A 17,311-nucleotide genomic window follows, 5' to 3' on the forward strand; every position below is an offset into this window, starting at 1 on the left:
AAGTAGATTTTTGGCTAGATTAGAAAAAAGTTATTCAGCCATTGGAAACTTACATTCATTCAACAAACATTTATCATGCACCTACTTACATACCTGATAGCATGCTGATCTGTGGGGCCACACGTTTTCCCTTTCATGGCAATCACAGAAACAGCCCAGACTGTGGTCATGGTGGACCCCTTCAGCACGTAGTAGCACAGATTAAAACCAGAGATTCAGGGGCAGCTAATCTCTATTGTCAATCAAGTAAGAGCCATGCCTCTTGGGCAGGTCTATGATGGTAGCTCCAGGAAGGAATAGCTGGGGTGTGTGGGACTCTCCCTCAGAGTAAGTAACCCTTCCAGAAGCAGCCTATATATGAAATTCCAGGAAATCTGTACTTGTGGTCTGGCTGCCCCTGCTACTTGCTGGAGAATAATCCACCCTGTTGCTGCCCTCCTTCATGGACTTCAGAACACAGCCTCTTTAGCCTTCCAGCATGGACTGAAGACCAGTGGCTCCCCTGGAGTGCCCCAGCACCCCCCCCCCAAGGCCTTTAGTGCCAGACTGGGACTGATAAACAGCTGCAGGGTCCTCAGATTCTCCATCCTACACACAGCCATCGTTGGACTGCCCAGCCCATATCATGTAAGCCACTATAATGGATCCCTTTTATAATAAACACTAATTCTGTCAGTGCTGATCCTCTAATGAACTCTGCCTGACTAATACACAAAGGTGAAGAGGTGAGGTGAACATCAGGAACATGTTTTCAATAATAAGAAGTAGCTAGCTGAGACACAAAATTCACGTGTAGCCACGGATTAAAAGACACAAGTTCCACCAAAGAAAACAGCCATGTTAAATACTGTACTTACAGATAGCATCTCACGAAAAGAGAACAGTGGGGGCTGGAGGAGAGGTGGCTTGGCAGTTAAGTGCTTGCCTGTGAAGCCTAAGGACCTTGGTTCAAGGCTCAGTTCCCCAGGACCCACGTTAGCCAGATGCACAAGGTGGCGCACGCATCTGGAGTTTGTTTGTAGTGGCTGGAGACCCTGACACACCCATTCTATCTCTCTCTGCCTCTTTCTCTGTCTGTCACTTCTAAATAAATAAAAATAACAATTTTTTTTTTTAAATAAAGAGAGAGAACTGTGGTCCCCTGGTAAGGTCCTGAGAAGAAGAGGCTGCCTACCTCTTTCTTCTCTCCGGTTTGCTCAGCAATCAGCTGGTCAAACACAGCCCCAAACTCTTCATGGATTTTCTGCATCTCGTTGATGTGACTGGCGACCTTGTTCATGGTCTTGATGGCCACTGCAAGAACACAGGCCACGCAATGAAAGGGCTGCGCAGGGGCCCGCCAGGGAGCCAGGGAGCTGGGGGGGGGGGGGTGCTCACCGTCCAGGTGGTAGCGCTCCTCGCTCTCGGCGTCGGTCAGAGCAAACAACTCCCTGAGCAGAAGCGGGTACTTCAGAATTCTCTGGATGGGCTTGATGAGGTAAGACTCCAGGGTGGACGAGTGCTGCTGCCGCGGGTTCTGGGCGTCCAGGAACGCCTTGAAGGCTGTGTCGGTCTTCGCTGGAAGGGTGAGAACACAGACCCATCAGGGCGGCAGTTGGCAGCGACCTGTCCTCTCACTTGCTCTAACTCCAACGTGCCCCTCTCTAGGTTTGCACAGGGCATGTTCTGGAAGAGGGCAGAGAGGTCTCAGGCTCAGATGGGTACCGGATGGACCCACCAGTCAGATGTGTTTGTTTACTGGGGACAGTGCTTAAAGGGTTTTCCAGACATTTCTTTTCATACTAAGCATGTGTTTTTATTCTGGTGTCTTGACACTTGAGCTCTTCTTGCCCTTAGAGAGACTGTTCTTCCCAGACTAGCCAACTCCTAAGGAGAGTAAAAGATATGCCTGCCAAGAATCAATTCGGAGTAACCTCTCCACAGACACCCCCATCGTAGCTAGGTGGCTCAGACCCTGGGTCTCATCTCCTGCCCTCTTCACTCTCGACACACCACTCAGCACCCACCACACCTCAAAGCCCACTGAAGTCATTTAAACGAACAATGCTATAGTTGTTCCTAAGCCTTCCATTCTTTCCCTCAGGCACCACAATGAGGCACTTCCCATCACCTCCTGCTTCCAAGGGGCCCTGTGGAGTGGCTGCCTCCTCCTGGGAGCTGGGAGCAAGAAGCTATGGCAATTATCAGATCTGCTGGCCTGGCCATGCCTACATAATGAAAAAAAAAAAAACAAAAACCCTAGATTTTAGACACTCCTCCCCAAGATTCTAAGTTTTTAAAGTATTTCACTGCTTAGAAGCACCTTTTGAACATGAGCCTGAGAACTGGAGAGAGGGCTTAGTGGTTAAGGCACTTGCCTGCGAAGCCTAAGGACCCATGCTTGACTCTCCAAGTCCCATGTAAGGCAGACACACAAAGTGGCACAAGCATGCACGGTCACACAAGTGCACAAGGTGTTTACATGTATCTAGAGTTCGATTACAGTGGCTGGAAGCCTTGACATGCCAATTCTCTCTCTCTCTCATAAAGAAAAAGGCCAGTCTGTTGGGCTTGCCTCAAGAAGAAGGGAGGAAGGGAGGGAGGGAAAAGAAAATGAGCCACCTAGGTAGCTCCCAGCCTGGTTAAGTGGAAGGAGGCCTGAACTCCCCCTGTGATCTGTTGTTCTATGTCACCTTAGCCCTGCCAGTGGTTAGCAAGTGTAGGGTGGGGATCTGACCCAAGACAGCTCAGGCAATCACCTTCCTTCCAGTCTCATATCATCTGTGCTTGGCTGGGCTGACAAGGGGCCCTGGGGGCTTGTGGGGAGGGTTACCTGCCAGCACAATGAGGAAAATAAGTTATGTCTTGCAGGTGCAAAGTCATGTTTGAGGGAGGGACAATGTGGAAAGGGTGAGGGGCAGCAGACTGAAGTGACTTAACAGTGGACATCCAGACCATCCAGGCTGGTGAACACATCACAGGGCTGGGATGGTGGCTGGCCGTCGTCTAAGCCTGAAGCCTCTTCCCTCATACCCTGTGTTCAGCATCTCTTCTACTTGCCTATTTCCTAGCTGTATTTTTAAAGATAACCATGGTGCAAGCAAACATAATCAACATTTGAATACATTCATCCTCTATACTGAGAAGTTACATACTCACCAGGATGATGGGTGTGTGCGTGTGTGTGTGTGTGTGTGTGTGTGTGTGTACACGCACGCCATAGGATAACCTCAGTGTCATTCTCAGGAACACTTCCATCACACTTGAAACAGGGTTTTACTGAACTTGGAGCTCAACCATTATGCTAGACTGGCTGGCCAGAGAGCCTCAGGGACCCTTCTCCATCTTCCCCTCAGTGTTGGAATGACGGACATGTGCCACCACACCCTGCATTTTTATGAGGGTACTGGACACTGGACCCAGGTTCTCACACTTATGAGGCAAGCACTTTATATCCCTAGCTCTATCAGGATGACTTTTTTGTTTGTTTTGTTGTTTTTTTAGATATAGCACTACATGGATGTAGTATTTTCCATAATAGTACCTAGCCTATCAGAAGAACTCTGTTTTTTTTCTTTTAAATAAATGACTAATTTTTCAAACCTAGTGGGCATACATTAAAAAAAAAAAAAAAAGTCTTTCCATCCCAGGGGTTAGGAGTGAGGTAGGCTGAAGACACTCTAACAAGGCAACATGCAGCTATGAAGTGAGCTGTCTGCCTTTAAACAAAGAAGGCAGACCTAAGACAATTCCAAGGGAAGATCTCACCAGGCCCCATCTGGAGCCCTTCAAGACCCTAGTAAGAAGGATCAGGCTCCATGGGCTCAGCTCTCAGCTCTCCTCCTTTCCAAGACATCCTTGCAAAGAAAGGCCAATGAGCAATGACTCCCCAGCCTCCAAGCAGCGGAGGTCTGGCCAGCCCTGCTGCTGGCGCACGAGAGCGCCAACGGCTTCTACGCAGGGTTCCAAGTCTTTACAAGCAACCGCTCTTGAAAATGCACCAAAGGCTGGGGCTCAGCGGTTAAGGTAACTGGCCTGGGCTTGATTCCCCAGTACCCACGTAAAGACAGATGCACAAAGCGACACATGTGTATGGCGTTTGTCTGCAGTGGTAGGAGACCCTTAGCATGCTCATGATCTCTCTCTCTCTCTCTCTCTCTCTCTCTCTCTCTCAAATAAATAAATAAATAAATAAATAAATGTTTTTGCTTTTTTAAAAGGAAACCACACCAAAATTATCCAGTGGTGGTGGTGGGGGGGAACATGGTTGTGGGTCTCTCAGCCAAGAAATATACTTGTGATCAGTAGAATAACGTGTAGCCCCCAGTCTTTGCAGGTCCTCCCGCCCCACCCAGCTGTGAGGCTGCTGAGAATGAGGGCCAACTCTATGCTTCTCAGAAGAGAAACTTTCACGCGCTTGGCAATGAGGAAAATGTAGGTCATGCCTGCTGTTTCAAGGGATGGTTTTGAATGATAGCATAATATTTTTCAGGTGCAAAACATAATGCTGTTGAAATAAGAAAAATCCACGGGGGTAAAATTTAATCTGAGTGAGTGAGTGAAGAAGTGCTAATTGCTTGAAGGAATGTTATGCACATACCATTTTAATATGCAGGAAAGAACTCAAAAGTGGTGATTTTAATAGCCTGGTAACAATTAGCAATCAATAAGTTTTAGCACACACACACATACACACACACACACACACACACACACACACACACACACACACACACAAAACTCTAACCAACTGAGCACGTGTGAAAACATGGGTAAGATCAGACATCATGAGAAGGAAATTTCAAGAACTCTGCTGCACAGACTACCACTAACATCACGCCTCACATTATCTGAAGCAGGCTCTTTTTTTAAACCCAGAGACCTTTTTCACTATGGATTTTAAATTAAGTTGACATTCTGTCTTTGATCACAAACATAAACATAACACACTACCTCCAGGGACTTGATCAGCCGGCATCTTCTTGGCAGCCACGGTGAAACGTTAGGGAGAAGCATGATTTCCTTGAAACCAAACCTTGTGTTGGTTTTCTTTATTAAGGGAGTGTTTCTTGAATATTTTTTTGGAAAGGTGGCTGTTTATATTAATGGGTAATACACATATGTTATAAATTATCATTACCTTTACCTTGACTTGGGAAAACTTTTTGATACAGAAGCGCATGCTTGTTTTTCTGAGACGAGCTCTTCCTACATAGCTAAAGGAGCCTTGAACTTCCTATGTAGCCCAGGCTGGCCTTGACCTCTGACTCCTCCTGTCTCGGTTTCTCAAATGACAGCATTAGAGAGTTGGGTGCAACCACCATATCAGATCAGAAATAGATTCCTTTGAGTGGATGTGGAGCAGCTGTGCAGACCCACGGGATGCAGCGTGACACTTTATATCATGCGCACAGTGTGATGACCAAATCGGAGTAGTGGCATATCTATCACCACAAACATATTTCACTTCTTTGTGTTGCAATCATTAAAAATCTCCCTTGAGGGCTGGAGAGATGGCTTAGCAGTTAAATGCTTGCCTGTGAAGCCTAAGGACCCTGGTTCAAGGCTCGATTCCCCAGGATCCAGGTAAACCAGATGTACAAAGGTGGCACGTGCATCTGGAGTTCATTTCCAGTGGCTGGAGGCCTTTGGCACGACTATTCTCTCTCTCTTTCTTTCTCTCTCTCTCTCTCCCTCTTTCTCTCTCTGTCGCTCTCAAATAAATAAATGAAAATAAACAAAAAATTTAAAAATCTCTCTTGGGTTGAAACACGTATGAAGTTATTGTTAACTATGGTCACTTTACTCCACACTGTGCTGGCTTGTTAGCTATGGTCACTCTACTATATACCATGATTGCTTAATTGTGGTCACTCTACTATATATTATGAATGCTTGTTAACTATGGTCACTCCACTATACACTATGATTGCTTGTTAATTAAGGTCATTCTACTATATACTATGACTCCTGTTAACTATGGTCACTCTACTATATACTATGCTTGCTTGATTTTTATTCTTGTGGTACTAGGGATTGAACCCAGCCCCTCAAGCACTCCACAACTGAGTGATCTACCCAGCCCTCTAACTGTGCTACAGAAATTAAGAACTTACTCTTTCTAGCTGTACAGCCCACCTGTTAACCAAACTCTTCCTATTCCCCCTTCTCAGCCTCTGGCAGCCATAATTCTTTTCTTTATTTCTACGAGATCAACTTTGTACCTATCACCAGCCACCATCCAATGAACTACGAAAACTATCCTCTAGAGGCTTAGAGTATCTGTTTCCTCAAAACACTTAAGGGAGGTATCTAGAACATTAGCTAATGGTATAGTGTTTGCCACACAAGGCCTGAGGTTGATTCCTAGGAAAGGGGAGAGAAAAAGGGAGTGAAGGAGGATGAAGAAGAGATAGAGGGAAAAGAAAAGGAGGAAGAAGAGGAAATGAAGGGGGTGGAGAAAAGAGGAGGGAGGAGAAGGAACACAGGAAAGAAGGAGGAGGGGAGAGAACGAGAGAGAGAAGAGAGTCTTGCCAATTTAAAAAATTCTACTTTGAGCCGGGCGTGGTGGCGCACGCCTTTAATCCCAGCACTCGGGAGGCAGAGGTAGGAGATTGCCATGAGTTCAAGGCCACCCTGAGATGACAGAGTTAGTTCCAGGTCAGCCTGGACCAGAGTGAGACCCTACCTCAGAAAAAAAACCAAAAAAAAAAAAAAATTCTACTTTGGAGTGGGTGTGGTGGTGCATGCCTTTAATCCCAGCACTCGGGAGGCAAAGGTAGAATTGCTGTGAGTTCGAGGCCACCCTGAGAGATGCAGGTCAGCCTGAGCTACAATGAGACATTACCTCAAAAAACAAAACAAACAAAAAAAAATCTACTTTGGTCTGTGCAAAAATAACTGTAATGAGAGCCATTTCCATGAGTAACTCAAACAACTTTAGCAGTGACATCGATAGCTGTTATCACACACCCACGAACAAAAACAGGCAAAAGAACAATGATACAAAAAGGTATATGACGTACAGTGAATCATAACTGAAATCAATGAAAAACAGGAATAAAACAAAGATTTTAAAACTCCCCGTTTTGTTTTTTTTTTTTTAATATAACTGTGAGATGACTCAATTCTGACCCCAAATGGCTGAATCAAAGCTTCCATCACAAGAAAACTAATGAAATAAGTAATTCAGGATTATAGCACATTTTTTCCTTCTCTGGATCTAGACTTCTGGCTTGTGGGGATATCAACCCTGCACATCTGTGACTCTTGACTCTCACATTTCTGTCTAAAAGCCGTGGACCACAGTCAGTTACGCAAATGTAAACTGGCAGCCCACCCCCGATCCTCGGGGACTTTACCTTTCACCAGGACCTTGGGGACTTTCGTGTGGCTGGCGCAGAAGGCACTGTAGAGCTTGAAGCGGTCAGCGTAGTACAGAAAGGATCCCCCCAGAGAGAACAGCACTTTCTGGATTTAATGAGAAAAACGTACAAGGGTTCATGTCATTTTCCTCTACCCCCACTGAGACACAGCTTCAGCCAAAGCAGGGAGCTCGTGTCTGCCCGGCTCTCCCCACACGTCAATGGTGTCCCTGCCATCAAAGCTTTTCTCTTGCTCACCAATGTCCTAAAGTTGATGCAAGGAAGTATGGGAGGGGAGGCTTAAAGTGCGTGTGAAAGACGTGAGTCCTATCTCCTCAGCCTTTACCATGGCAAGGCCCCTAGGTTTCTAGATGTGTGTCTTGGAATGACCTCTCTGAGATGTTTGAACGGCCATGAAAGAAGTAGACTTTGGACAAGGAAAAAAAAAAATCTCCTGAATTCTCTCATGAGGTCCTTTCAGAAGACAGAAATGACAAACCGATAAAGACAGGAGAAACACGCAATTCCAAACACCTCCAGAGGGAGAGTCCCACTTCCCTGATCATTTCCTCCTGCTCACCTCCTCTCCCATGGAGCAGGTGAGAACATAAGCTACAGAAAGCCCGTGTCGTGCTTAGTTGTGGAGATGAGACGTCCTCTCTCGAGCCTGACATTCTCCCACAAGAGGATCACAACGAGTATAGACCTGCTCTGGTAGGCTGTCGGTATACACCTGATGTGAGATACTTTCCACCCCACGTATTTTACGTGAATGTATCAGTGAGTGAATGAATGAATGAATCTCAAAACAAACACAAACGAAAACTGCCCATCTATCAGGTTCACACAGACCTAGTCTTGTTCAAAAAAAGGTTTTGATCACACAGGCGTAGAAGGATTTCAGCAAGCTGGACTCCCCAAAGTGTGGTTTATCTGATGCACAACACAGAGACATTCCGCCAGGCCTACTGACTGGTAAGACGTCGACTTTAGATCACGCTTGGCATCCTTGGTAATCAGACTAAAACTCTGGCCCTCCACGCTCACCTCTTCTTGCTTCGCTTCTCCAGTGCCCTCCCTAGAGAGTACTAGCCAGACTGTGAGGCGTGGTTCCCCTTGGAGTCATGATGACCAATGAAATTAGAAAAGCCGGCCTCCCTCTACCCACACCAAAGTCATTCACGTGTTTACCTTAGCAGTTACTAAGTGCTCCCCACACAGTGACAACTGAGAAAAACACTAAAGTCTCTGGCCTTAGATTCGATCTCAGGCGTGTGGTCACACAAGTGAGGGACTGTTATACCGTCACCCCAGCTGCCCAACACAGCTCACCTGCAGGGCTTGTCAAGGCCCTCACAGAGGATGCACACTTAAAATTCCCAAGAGGGAACTTTACCAAACTTATCCACGGCGTCAGGAAGCAGAGCGTGGTTGTCTGCGGGTGGGAGGTATGGAGAGGCAGGAGGAGAAATCACACGGGGTGGGGGCTGCAGGCAGGAACTGGTGTTCAGAAGTGATGATGACGTCATTGCCCTGACTGTGGCAATGGCTCCACAGCTGTGCGATGTACGTGTGTGTGCACGCGCGTGTGCGTGTGTGTACAATTCAGATGCTTCACTTTAAATATGTGCAGTCCATTGTCAGTTAGGCCTTAATTAATCTTTCTTTGTTTGTTTGTTTGCTTTGGTTTTTCGAGGTAGGGCCCAACTCTAGCCCAGGCTGACCTGGAATTCACTATGTAGTCTCAGGAGTGGCCTCAAACTCATGGCGATCCTCCTACCTCTGCCTCCCAAGCGCTGGGAGTTAAAGGCATGTACCACCATGCTAATCTGGATTTTGTTTGTTTGTTTTTTGAGCACACAAGGATGGCATGTAAGCCATCACACCCAGCAATGGTTTTTGCTGACTGGGGGCTGGGCACAGAAGATGTCGGCACTGAAGCGCTGCGAACCACGGGAGAGGAGTCACGCCTTTTCCACTCAGCAAAGCTTCCTGGGACAGGATATATTAACGTGTTTAACTGGGAGGCCAGAGGTGTATTTTAATTAAAGAATCTGTAATGTTATCAAAGGGCCCCTTATAAACAAAAGGTCAAAGTGAACAGATCATCTGAAGTAGATGAATAGGTTTTAACCAGTTAACACAATGGCTCCGGGTCCCCCTTTTCCATAAAGCAAGATAACTGGCCTCCCTGTACTGTTCCCCCCCACTTTTTTTTTTGGTTTTGTGAGGTAGGGTCTCACTCTAGCTCAGGCTGACCTGGAGTTCACTATGGAGTCTCAAGGTGGCCTCGAACTCTCGTCAATCTTCCTACCTCTGCCTCCCTAGTGCTGAGATTAAAGGCATGCGCCACTGCGCCCGGTGCGCTGACTCCCCTTTACGGGGCATTCCAACGAGGCCACGAGGCCATCGATACCATGAGCACCACAACTCCCCAGAGAGAAGTCGCCTGCAACAAACGACCTTGTCAGCGTCCTGAGCAGTGAGATGACCCAGCGCAGACATGAAGCGGCAGCTCTAAGGCTACCTGAAGATGAGGCTCACCTTAAACTGGTCGACTTTTTCAAGCTTTTCCAAATCGGGTACCAGTCTCACTCCGTCTTCTAGAGTCTTAAGGAATTCTACTTGAAATTCAACCATTTCGGTTAAATTTCCAAAGAGCACATCAAGCTGGAAAGAGAACAAGAACTTCACCCACGTCATCTCTCATGAGGGCTCGGAAACGCTATTTGTATCTGACAGCAAGTCTTAATCAATAGGGTAATGATCCTACTGGGGGCAGGGCACCTCAAAGCTCAGCAGACTATTATCTTATTATGATGATGAAGAACATACTTTGTGTGGATACATCATGGGTTGGTAACATCTTTTCCCTCCTCGCTGCCCCCATCCCACTGCAGACTCTCCTCAGTGGGGTTGCTGGTATTCCGCATGGGGTTGTGGGTAATGCATTGTGGGGCAGCAGTCAGTTGGGGGCAGGCAGTGCCTCTGGGCGTGACATCCCAACCTGTGGCGATTTCAGCCTTTTTGCCCCTCTTCTCAGCAGGCTATCTTTTGACCTGCTAGCACACTGCAGAGTCGAGATGTGTCCAGTATTATTCATGCGCCCTCACTAGTCCTTTCCTCTACCAGTGAGTCAGACTGCACAGCGTCAACCACCACGCGAAGACAATGCCCTCTCCTACCTCATCCTGCGTGAGAAAAGTCTCCTTCTGAAGAGGCTTCAGGTATCTCTCCATGAGACAGTTTAAGTCCTACAAGTTGAAAGGATATTTCATTAGTTCCAAGGGCCAAACAAGACAGTAATTTAGGTCCAGGTAAGCAGGAAGAAGCCAGCTTCTTTTGCAAATATGTCTTGCACTCTGCTGTAACCCTTAATCACCCTGGAAGCAGGCATAAGTGCTGGGCACAGAAATTAGCATGGCTAGGTTCTGATAAAACTTTATTTGTAAAAACAGGTAGGAAGTAGGATTTGACCCGAGGGCCAAAATTGGCTAATCCCCTGATTTAAACTAAAGTATGCCCAGTTGAAAACCAATTGCTGGGCTAAGGAGATAGCTCAGTGGTTAAAGGCACTTGCTTGCAAAGCCTGCAGACCTGGGTTTGATTCCCTAGTACCCACGTAAAGCCAGATACACAAAATGATACATGCATCTTGATTTTGTTTACAGTAGCAAGAGGCCCTGGTGTGCCTCTATTTTTTCCCTCTCTCTCAAATGTATAAATAAATTCCTCAGTACCTACATAAAGCCATATGCACCAAGTTGCACATGCATATCTGGAGTTTGTTTGCAACAGCTAGAGGCCCTAGCATGCCTATTCCTTCTCTCTCATTTTTTTAATTAAAAATATGACACTCAAAATTCTAACTAAATGTCAGAACAAGTGATAATTCTATGAAAGAGACCTGAGTACCTTCTACCTAGACTCAGGTTAGGTTATAAAGAAAATGCCCTTAATTTTTCAAAACACTAAGTCCAGTTTGAACATTTGCTCCATACCATATTTAGAAAGGTCAAAAGGGTCAGATCTTAACGTTCAGAATAAAGGGTAAGTTCTTTGTGAAAGACCACGATCCTCCACACTCCCGGGATTGGACCCTGGCGGTGGCCAAAAGCAGACGAGATACGCCACCGCGCTTTTGGGGGAAGCGGCGGTGGGGCTGCTCTTGCACGGAGGGCGGCGGGCAGGACAGCCGCACGTACCTTCACGTAGGTGCGCTCCGTCTCCAGGAGCTCGCAGACCACCTTGCGCAGCTTATCCGCGTCCGACAGCTGCCTCGTGGCTGCCAGCTGAGGCCCCGTGGCGTCCTGAGGCGACGGGCTGGAGTCTGAGGGGTTCATCTCGTGCAGACTGCGGCAGAACGCGGCCACCTGTTCTGTGCTCTTCGGAGCACGGGCGAAAAGACAGAGCAGATGCCGTCACCTCAGTCGTGCAGCCTTGCCTGGCGCCTGGCCCTCCTCAAAGTGTTTTGCTGATTGAGGAACTGTCACATGTGAGCTACATCTGTTCCCCCAAATTGCTCCACGCATACAAAAGCTCACTGTATGCCGACGACCTTCTAAAAGCAAGTGATAACCTGCTGGTACTCACTACCTGCTCACTGGTCTAGTAATGTATCTAACCTTTCCGCGTGGTAAGACTTGTAATTCCTATTCAATAGTTAGGACAAAGGAGGTCCAAAGAGGTTCCATCACCCAAGATAACACTGTTGGGTAGGGGTAGAGCTGAGACTTGAACCAGGTGATCTAGCTTCAAAACCGGTGGTATTTATTATTTATTTGTTTATTTCCGTGGTGCTGACTATCAAACCCAGGGCCTCAGGTACGCTAAGCAGGCCGTCCACCACTGGAGAATGCTAACAGGAAGATGGGAGACAGAGATATTAATGATGTCTAACTGAAAGCATCAAGGCTAGTTAGCCCTGAGAGTCCATGTCATACACTACCAGCTTACTTTGCAGTGACGGAAGACCACTTCTTCCTGTAGCCATTCAAACTGACACCTACATACTTTCATTGGGTAAGGCAGACACCCATGCATAAAAACAAAATTGTGCTGGGTCTAGAGAGGTGGCTCAATGGTTAAGGCGCTTGCCTGCAAAGCCTTAGCAACCAGAGGTTGACTCCTCAGTACCCAAATAAGCAAGATGCACAAAAGTGGTGCATACGTTTGGAGTTCATTTTCAGAGGCTAGACACTCTGGCATGCCTAATTCTCTCTTGCACCCTTCTCCCTCTCTCTTTCCTCTCACTGCTCAAAATAAATAAGTAAATAGGGCCAGAGAGATGGCTTAGTGGTTAAGGCGTTTGCCTGCAAAGCCAAAGGATCCGGTTTGATTCTCCAGTACCCACGTAAGCCAGATGCACATGGGCATGCATCTGGAGCTCGTTTGCAGTGGCTAGAGGCCCTGGTGCACCCATTCTCTCTCTCTCTCTTTGTACCTTTCATCTTCCTTGTCTCAAACAAATAAATAAAATATGTTTTTTAAAAGTTGTGCCATCTCTAGATTTTCAAAGGTGGAAATGTACTAAGGTACTACTGTCCTCTGAGCAGAAGGCAGTTGGCCCTAAAACAGGCTCCGTGGGAAATCCTAGCCTCCACTCTCCTGGGAGGGGCTGACACAGGGAAAGACCATAAAGGCTGCTCAAAATTTTCTTATCCAGCTGAAGTTTAGGGTTCTAAAGTTCTGACCTGGGGGACTCTCGAGCAGCAATCCTCGAACACAAAGGTTGCAAGGAGCCGGGAGAGATCAGCAGCCCAGCACTTTGGAGCTTTGGCCCGTCCCCACGCACAGCCCAGAACATTCTTGCCAGTGTCCACAAGTATCCGTATTTGTGAAAGTTCCCATGGAATTGCTCCTGCTGCTACTTTGGGGGTACAGAATCTGGTTTATTTGCCCAAATGCATCTGTATGTAGGGTGGACACCTCCTGCCTTCCTGGACTTCTCTTCCCTGTTTCTCTTGTCTCATTCAATGCAAGGTGCCAAAGCACATGTTTCTAGGAAATTTTGGTGACTCTATGAAGAATTACTCTTTTAAAAATAAAAGAAAACCTCTTTTTATTTGAGTGTATGATATATGTATAGAGAACAGCCTTGTGTGTTCTCCTCCCACACTTCCACCTCCTTTTAAAAAATTATTTTTTAAAAAATTTATTTGAGAGAGAAAGAGGGCAGAGGAAGAGGCAGATAGAGAGACAGAATGGACACTCCAGGGGCCCAGCCACTGCAACTAAACTCCAGATGCATACACCACCACATGCATCCAGTTTATGTGGGCCCTAGAGAATTGAACCAGGGTCCTTAGGCTTCACAGGCAAGTGCCTTCACCATTAAGCCATCTCTCCAACCCCTAAAAATATTATTTACTTATTTTCAAAGGGAGGGGGAGAACTGGCATGCCAGGGCCTCTAGCCACTACAAGTGAACTCCAGGTGCACGTGCCACTTGGTGCATATGGGTATCGAGTATCAAACTGGGGTTGTTAGGCACTGCAGGCAAGTACTTTAACCGCTGAGCCATCTCTCCAGCCCCACATTCTTTTGCGGACAGGGTCGCTCCCATTGTTTGCCAGTGCTGCAGCTGCTAGCAAGCTCCAGGAATCTCCTGGCTGTCTTCCATCTTCGCAAGCATGGGGATTACAGAAGCGTGGACCACGTTGCATTCGGCTGCACAGGGGCACTGAGGAGGACTGAAGTTGGGTCGGTAGGCTTGCAAGCAAATGCCATTAACTGCTGAGGCACCTCTCCGCCTGCAAGAATTACTCCTTGATCACCCAGAAAGAACACGAAAATTCTGCCCCAAATAATAGCAGACCCGCAGTATTGGAAGTCAACGCTGGCACTGTGCGTAGGGCAGGAAAGCTAAAACCAAGTGTATCCAACAGGACAATTTTTAGACACAGAGAAAGGGGGGCTAAGAGAAGGGCCTTTCCCTCGTTAGCATCTGCAGAAGAGAACAGACAGACCCCAGCGATGAGAGCTAAACGAAGACGCACTGGCAGCTGCGTCCTGACGGGCGGGGTGGGAGCAGGACCCAGATCAGCACAGCCCTCGTTCTAACTCTCTCTCAATTGCTACCACTTCTCCGATGCCACACCGACCCTGCCGGAAAGTGCATGTCACCTGTCACTGGCACTATTCAACAGTCTCCAGGGAACTGTGTTTCAGACGTTGACTCTCCCCTTAGGTAACTGGAAAAAACTCTCCCAAATGGGCTGGACTGCATGGTATGCACGTTATATGTCAATAAAGTGGTTTAACATAAGAAAGAGAAACTACAGGCTTCTCAGCAAAGCCTATTCCCATAGACATAAACCCCACAGTTTATTTAGTCATGGTAGGATTTTACTAATGCACTGTCATTTTAGGAACTGGGTGTGGTGGTGCACACCTTTAATTCCAGCACTTGGGAGGCAGAAGTAGGAGGATCACTGTGAGTTCAAGGCCACCCTGAGACTACATAGTAAATTCCAGGTCAGCCTGGACTACAGTGAGACCCTACCTCGAAAAACAAAACAAAGAAACCAAACAAACAAACAAACCAAAAACAAAACAAAAAAGTCATTTTAAAAGATACAGGTAGGATTTTGACATTAAAAATAAAAAGGACTCAGGCATGGTGGAGCACACCTTTTGTTTGTTTGTTTGTTGTTTTGAGGTAGGGTCTCACTCTAGCCCAGGGTGTCTTGTGATTCATATGTAGTCTCAGGATGGCCTCGAACTCACGGCCATCCTCCTGTCATCCACATGCTATGGTGAGGATAAAAATGAGTCCTTGAAAGTAAATCCCATGGGCAGATGGTGTAAGAGTTAATACCGCCGGGCATGGTGGCGCACGCCTTTAATCCCAGCACTCGGGAGGCAGAGGTAGGATTGCTCTGAGTTCGAGGCCACACTGAGACTCCATAGTGAATTCCAGTTCAGCCTGGGCTAGAGTGAGACCCTACCTCGAAGAACCCCCCCCCCCAAAAAAAGAGTTAATACCAATGCCCTTGTCCCCATTCCATCCCAAACTCCCTTGGGCCGCGTTGATTTTTATCCCAAGAGAAGGAACTTAACAGGACGATGTGTACCAGGCACCAATGCTCAGAGTCTTTTCTAGATGCTCTGTCTCTAACCACAGGGCAGCTTCAAACTGACTCCCCAAGGTAAACACCCATTGCTGTGTCCCAGTTAGTGGCAGAGTAAACTTTCTTCTGCTTTTGTCATTTAGCCACATAATCTGCATGAAATCACTGTCCTGTATACCAAACATACAGGTATGTCCCTGACCCACATAAGTGTTACGACGCGGGCATCCATTCCGACTAGCCACATTCCCAAGCACCGCCTTCTCCGCAGCTAAGCAGAATGCCCCATAGGTGCCCCGCTCACTGATGGAGGTGCACGCTTTCAGGTGCCGAGTCCAGGCAGTTGTCTCATCTTTCAGCATGCAACAGAGGGGCTGGGGAGACGGCTCAGCTGCAAAGGCACTTGTTCACGGAGCCCACTGGCCTGGGTTCAACTCCCAAACCCCTAAAGCCAGATGCAAAAAGCGATGCGTGCATCTGGTGAAACAGTAAGAGATCCTGGTGCACCCCACCTGCATGCACGTGCACAGGTGCACATACACACACAAATAAAGAGATTAAAACAAAGCAGAACCATAACATTACAAATTACAGGCACATATTGTGATATACATAGGGTATTTTATGGGATTCTGTGTTTTCTGTATAGAGAACAAAAAGAATGCCATAGTGTTTGAGGATTTTATTGATTAAAATATTACCTTCCACAAGTATTATTTGAAGGAAGTGTGGAAATGCAGACTCCTTGGGCATAACTCTAAGCTGGAGATTTCTCAAACCAGAGCTCTTGCTTCCGGTACCCACCCCGCACCCCCAGGTCTGTGACCAAATTTCCATAAAGCCAAAGTTACTGTGGACCCTTCTCCACATAGTTTAGCTATGGTGCCTCACAGAGGAAGAACACTGCTTAATGTCAGGCGGCCATTGGCCACTTGCACACTTAGCGTTGTCCCCACGAGTGCCCGGCAAGGCAGCCTAAGTGGCAGTTTCCATCATGCCCCTTCCATGTGAGCAGCCGTCCTAGTTCTGAGGCAAGAGGAAAACAGCCTAACTTCCTCCAGTGAGGTGCATGGAGTCTCTCTCCATTCCAAGACTGTCATCAGTCTCCCTGGAAACCAGAGCACTGAGAGACACTCAAGAGTTTAAAACTGTCACAGGGTAGCAGAGCTGCTCCCTGACAGGCCCAGGAACACCCAACATCCAAAAGGACAGGACAAATGGAGAAGGAAATGGGCCACTTTACTCGGGCCAGCACAAAGCTCGATGTTTATAATCTCTCTTTCTCCCTGTGGAAGATGAAAAGAAAGTACAAAAAGGGGGAGGGGAGGTAGCCTCCTAAGGACACAGTGTCAGCTCAAGTGACCCAGCTGTTTGAATGCTTCCTGTTATGCAACCCACCAAAGGCAATCTCTGTCTCCACATGAGCCAAGCTGTTCTTTGACTAACTGATTTAACACTTCCCACAGATTTAAAAGTGGCCAGAGTGGCCTCAAATCTCATAGCCTTTATTTAGGTTTTTGGGAGGAGGGACAAATGCTCCATAATTTCAGAGTCAATCACAAACAGTGGTAGTGCCTATAATTTTCTATTAGCTTTTTGGGTCTCAAACAAATTTCAAAGAAGAAACATGAGGCATCCCTATTGACTTAAATTTCCTTAAAGGACACAATCTTCAACAGCCAACTCTGATATTAAGAGTGATATTGAGCCAGGCTTGGTGGCACACGCCTTTAATCCCATCACTTGGAAAGCAGAAGTAGTAGGTGGATGGCTGTGAGTTCGAGGACACCCTGAGACTACAGAGTGAATTCCAGGTCAATCTGAGCTACAATGAGACCCTATCTTAAAAAACCAGGAGGGGAGGTATAAAAAAAAAAAAAAAAAAAAGAGCCAAGC

General features: G+C 47.0%; 1 protein-coding gene across 4 annotated transcripts in view; it reads right to left on the reverse strand.

Moving 5' to 3' along the window:
* Tiam1 (TIAM Rac1 associated GEF 1) overlaps nucleotides 1–17,311 on the reverse strand; it is a 304,202-nt gene that overhangs the window by 23,661 nt on the left and 263,230 nt on the right. For all 4 annotated transcript variants that reach the window (XM_004654435.2, XM_045150639.1, XM_045150640.1 and 1 more), the window contains 6 exons: nucleotides 11,549–11,728; nucleotides 10,529–10,597; nucleotides 9,888–10,013; nucleotides 7,341–7,449; nucleotides 1,378–1,557; nucleotides 1,175–1,293 (listed from right to left, as the gene is read on the reverse strand). In XM_004654435.2, coding sequence (XP_004654492.2) covers nucleotides 1,175–1,293; nucleotides 1,378–1,557; nucleotides 7,341–7,449; nucleotides 9,888–10,013; nucleotides 10,529–10,597; nucleotides 11,549–11,728 — 783 coding nt within the window. The remainder of the gene's footprint in view (nucleotides 1–1,174; nucleotides 1,294–1,377; nucleotides 1,558–7,340; nucleotides 7,450–9,887; nucleotides 10,014–10,528; nucleotides 10,598–11,548; nucleotides 11,729–17,311) is intronic.

The sequence above is a fragment of the Jaculus jaculus genome, chromosome 5 (genome assembly GCF_020740685.1).
Source record: "Jaculus jaculus isolate mJacJac1 chromosome 5, mJacJac1.mat.Y.cur, whole genome shotgun sequence".
Taxonomy (NCBI): domain Eukaryota; kingdom Metazoa; phylum Chordata; class Mammalia; order Rodentia; family Dipodidae; genus Jaculus; species Jaculus jaculus.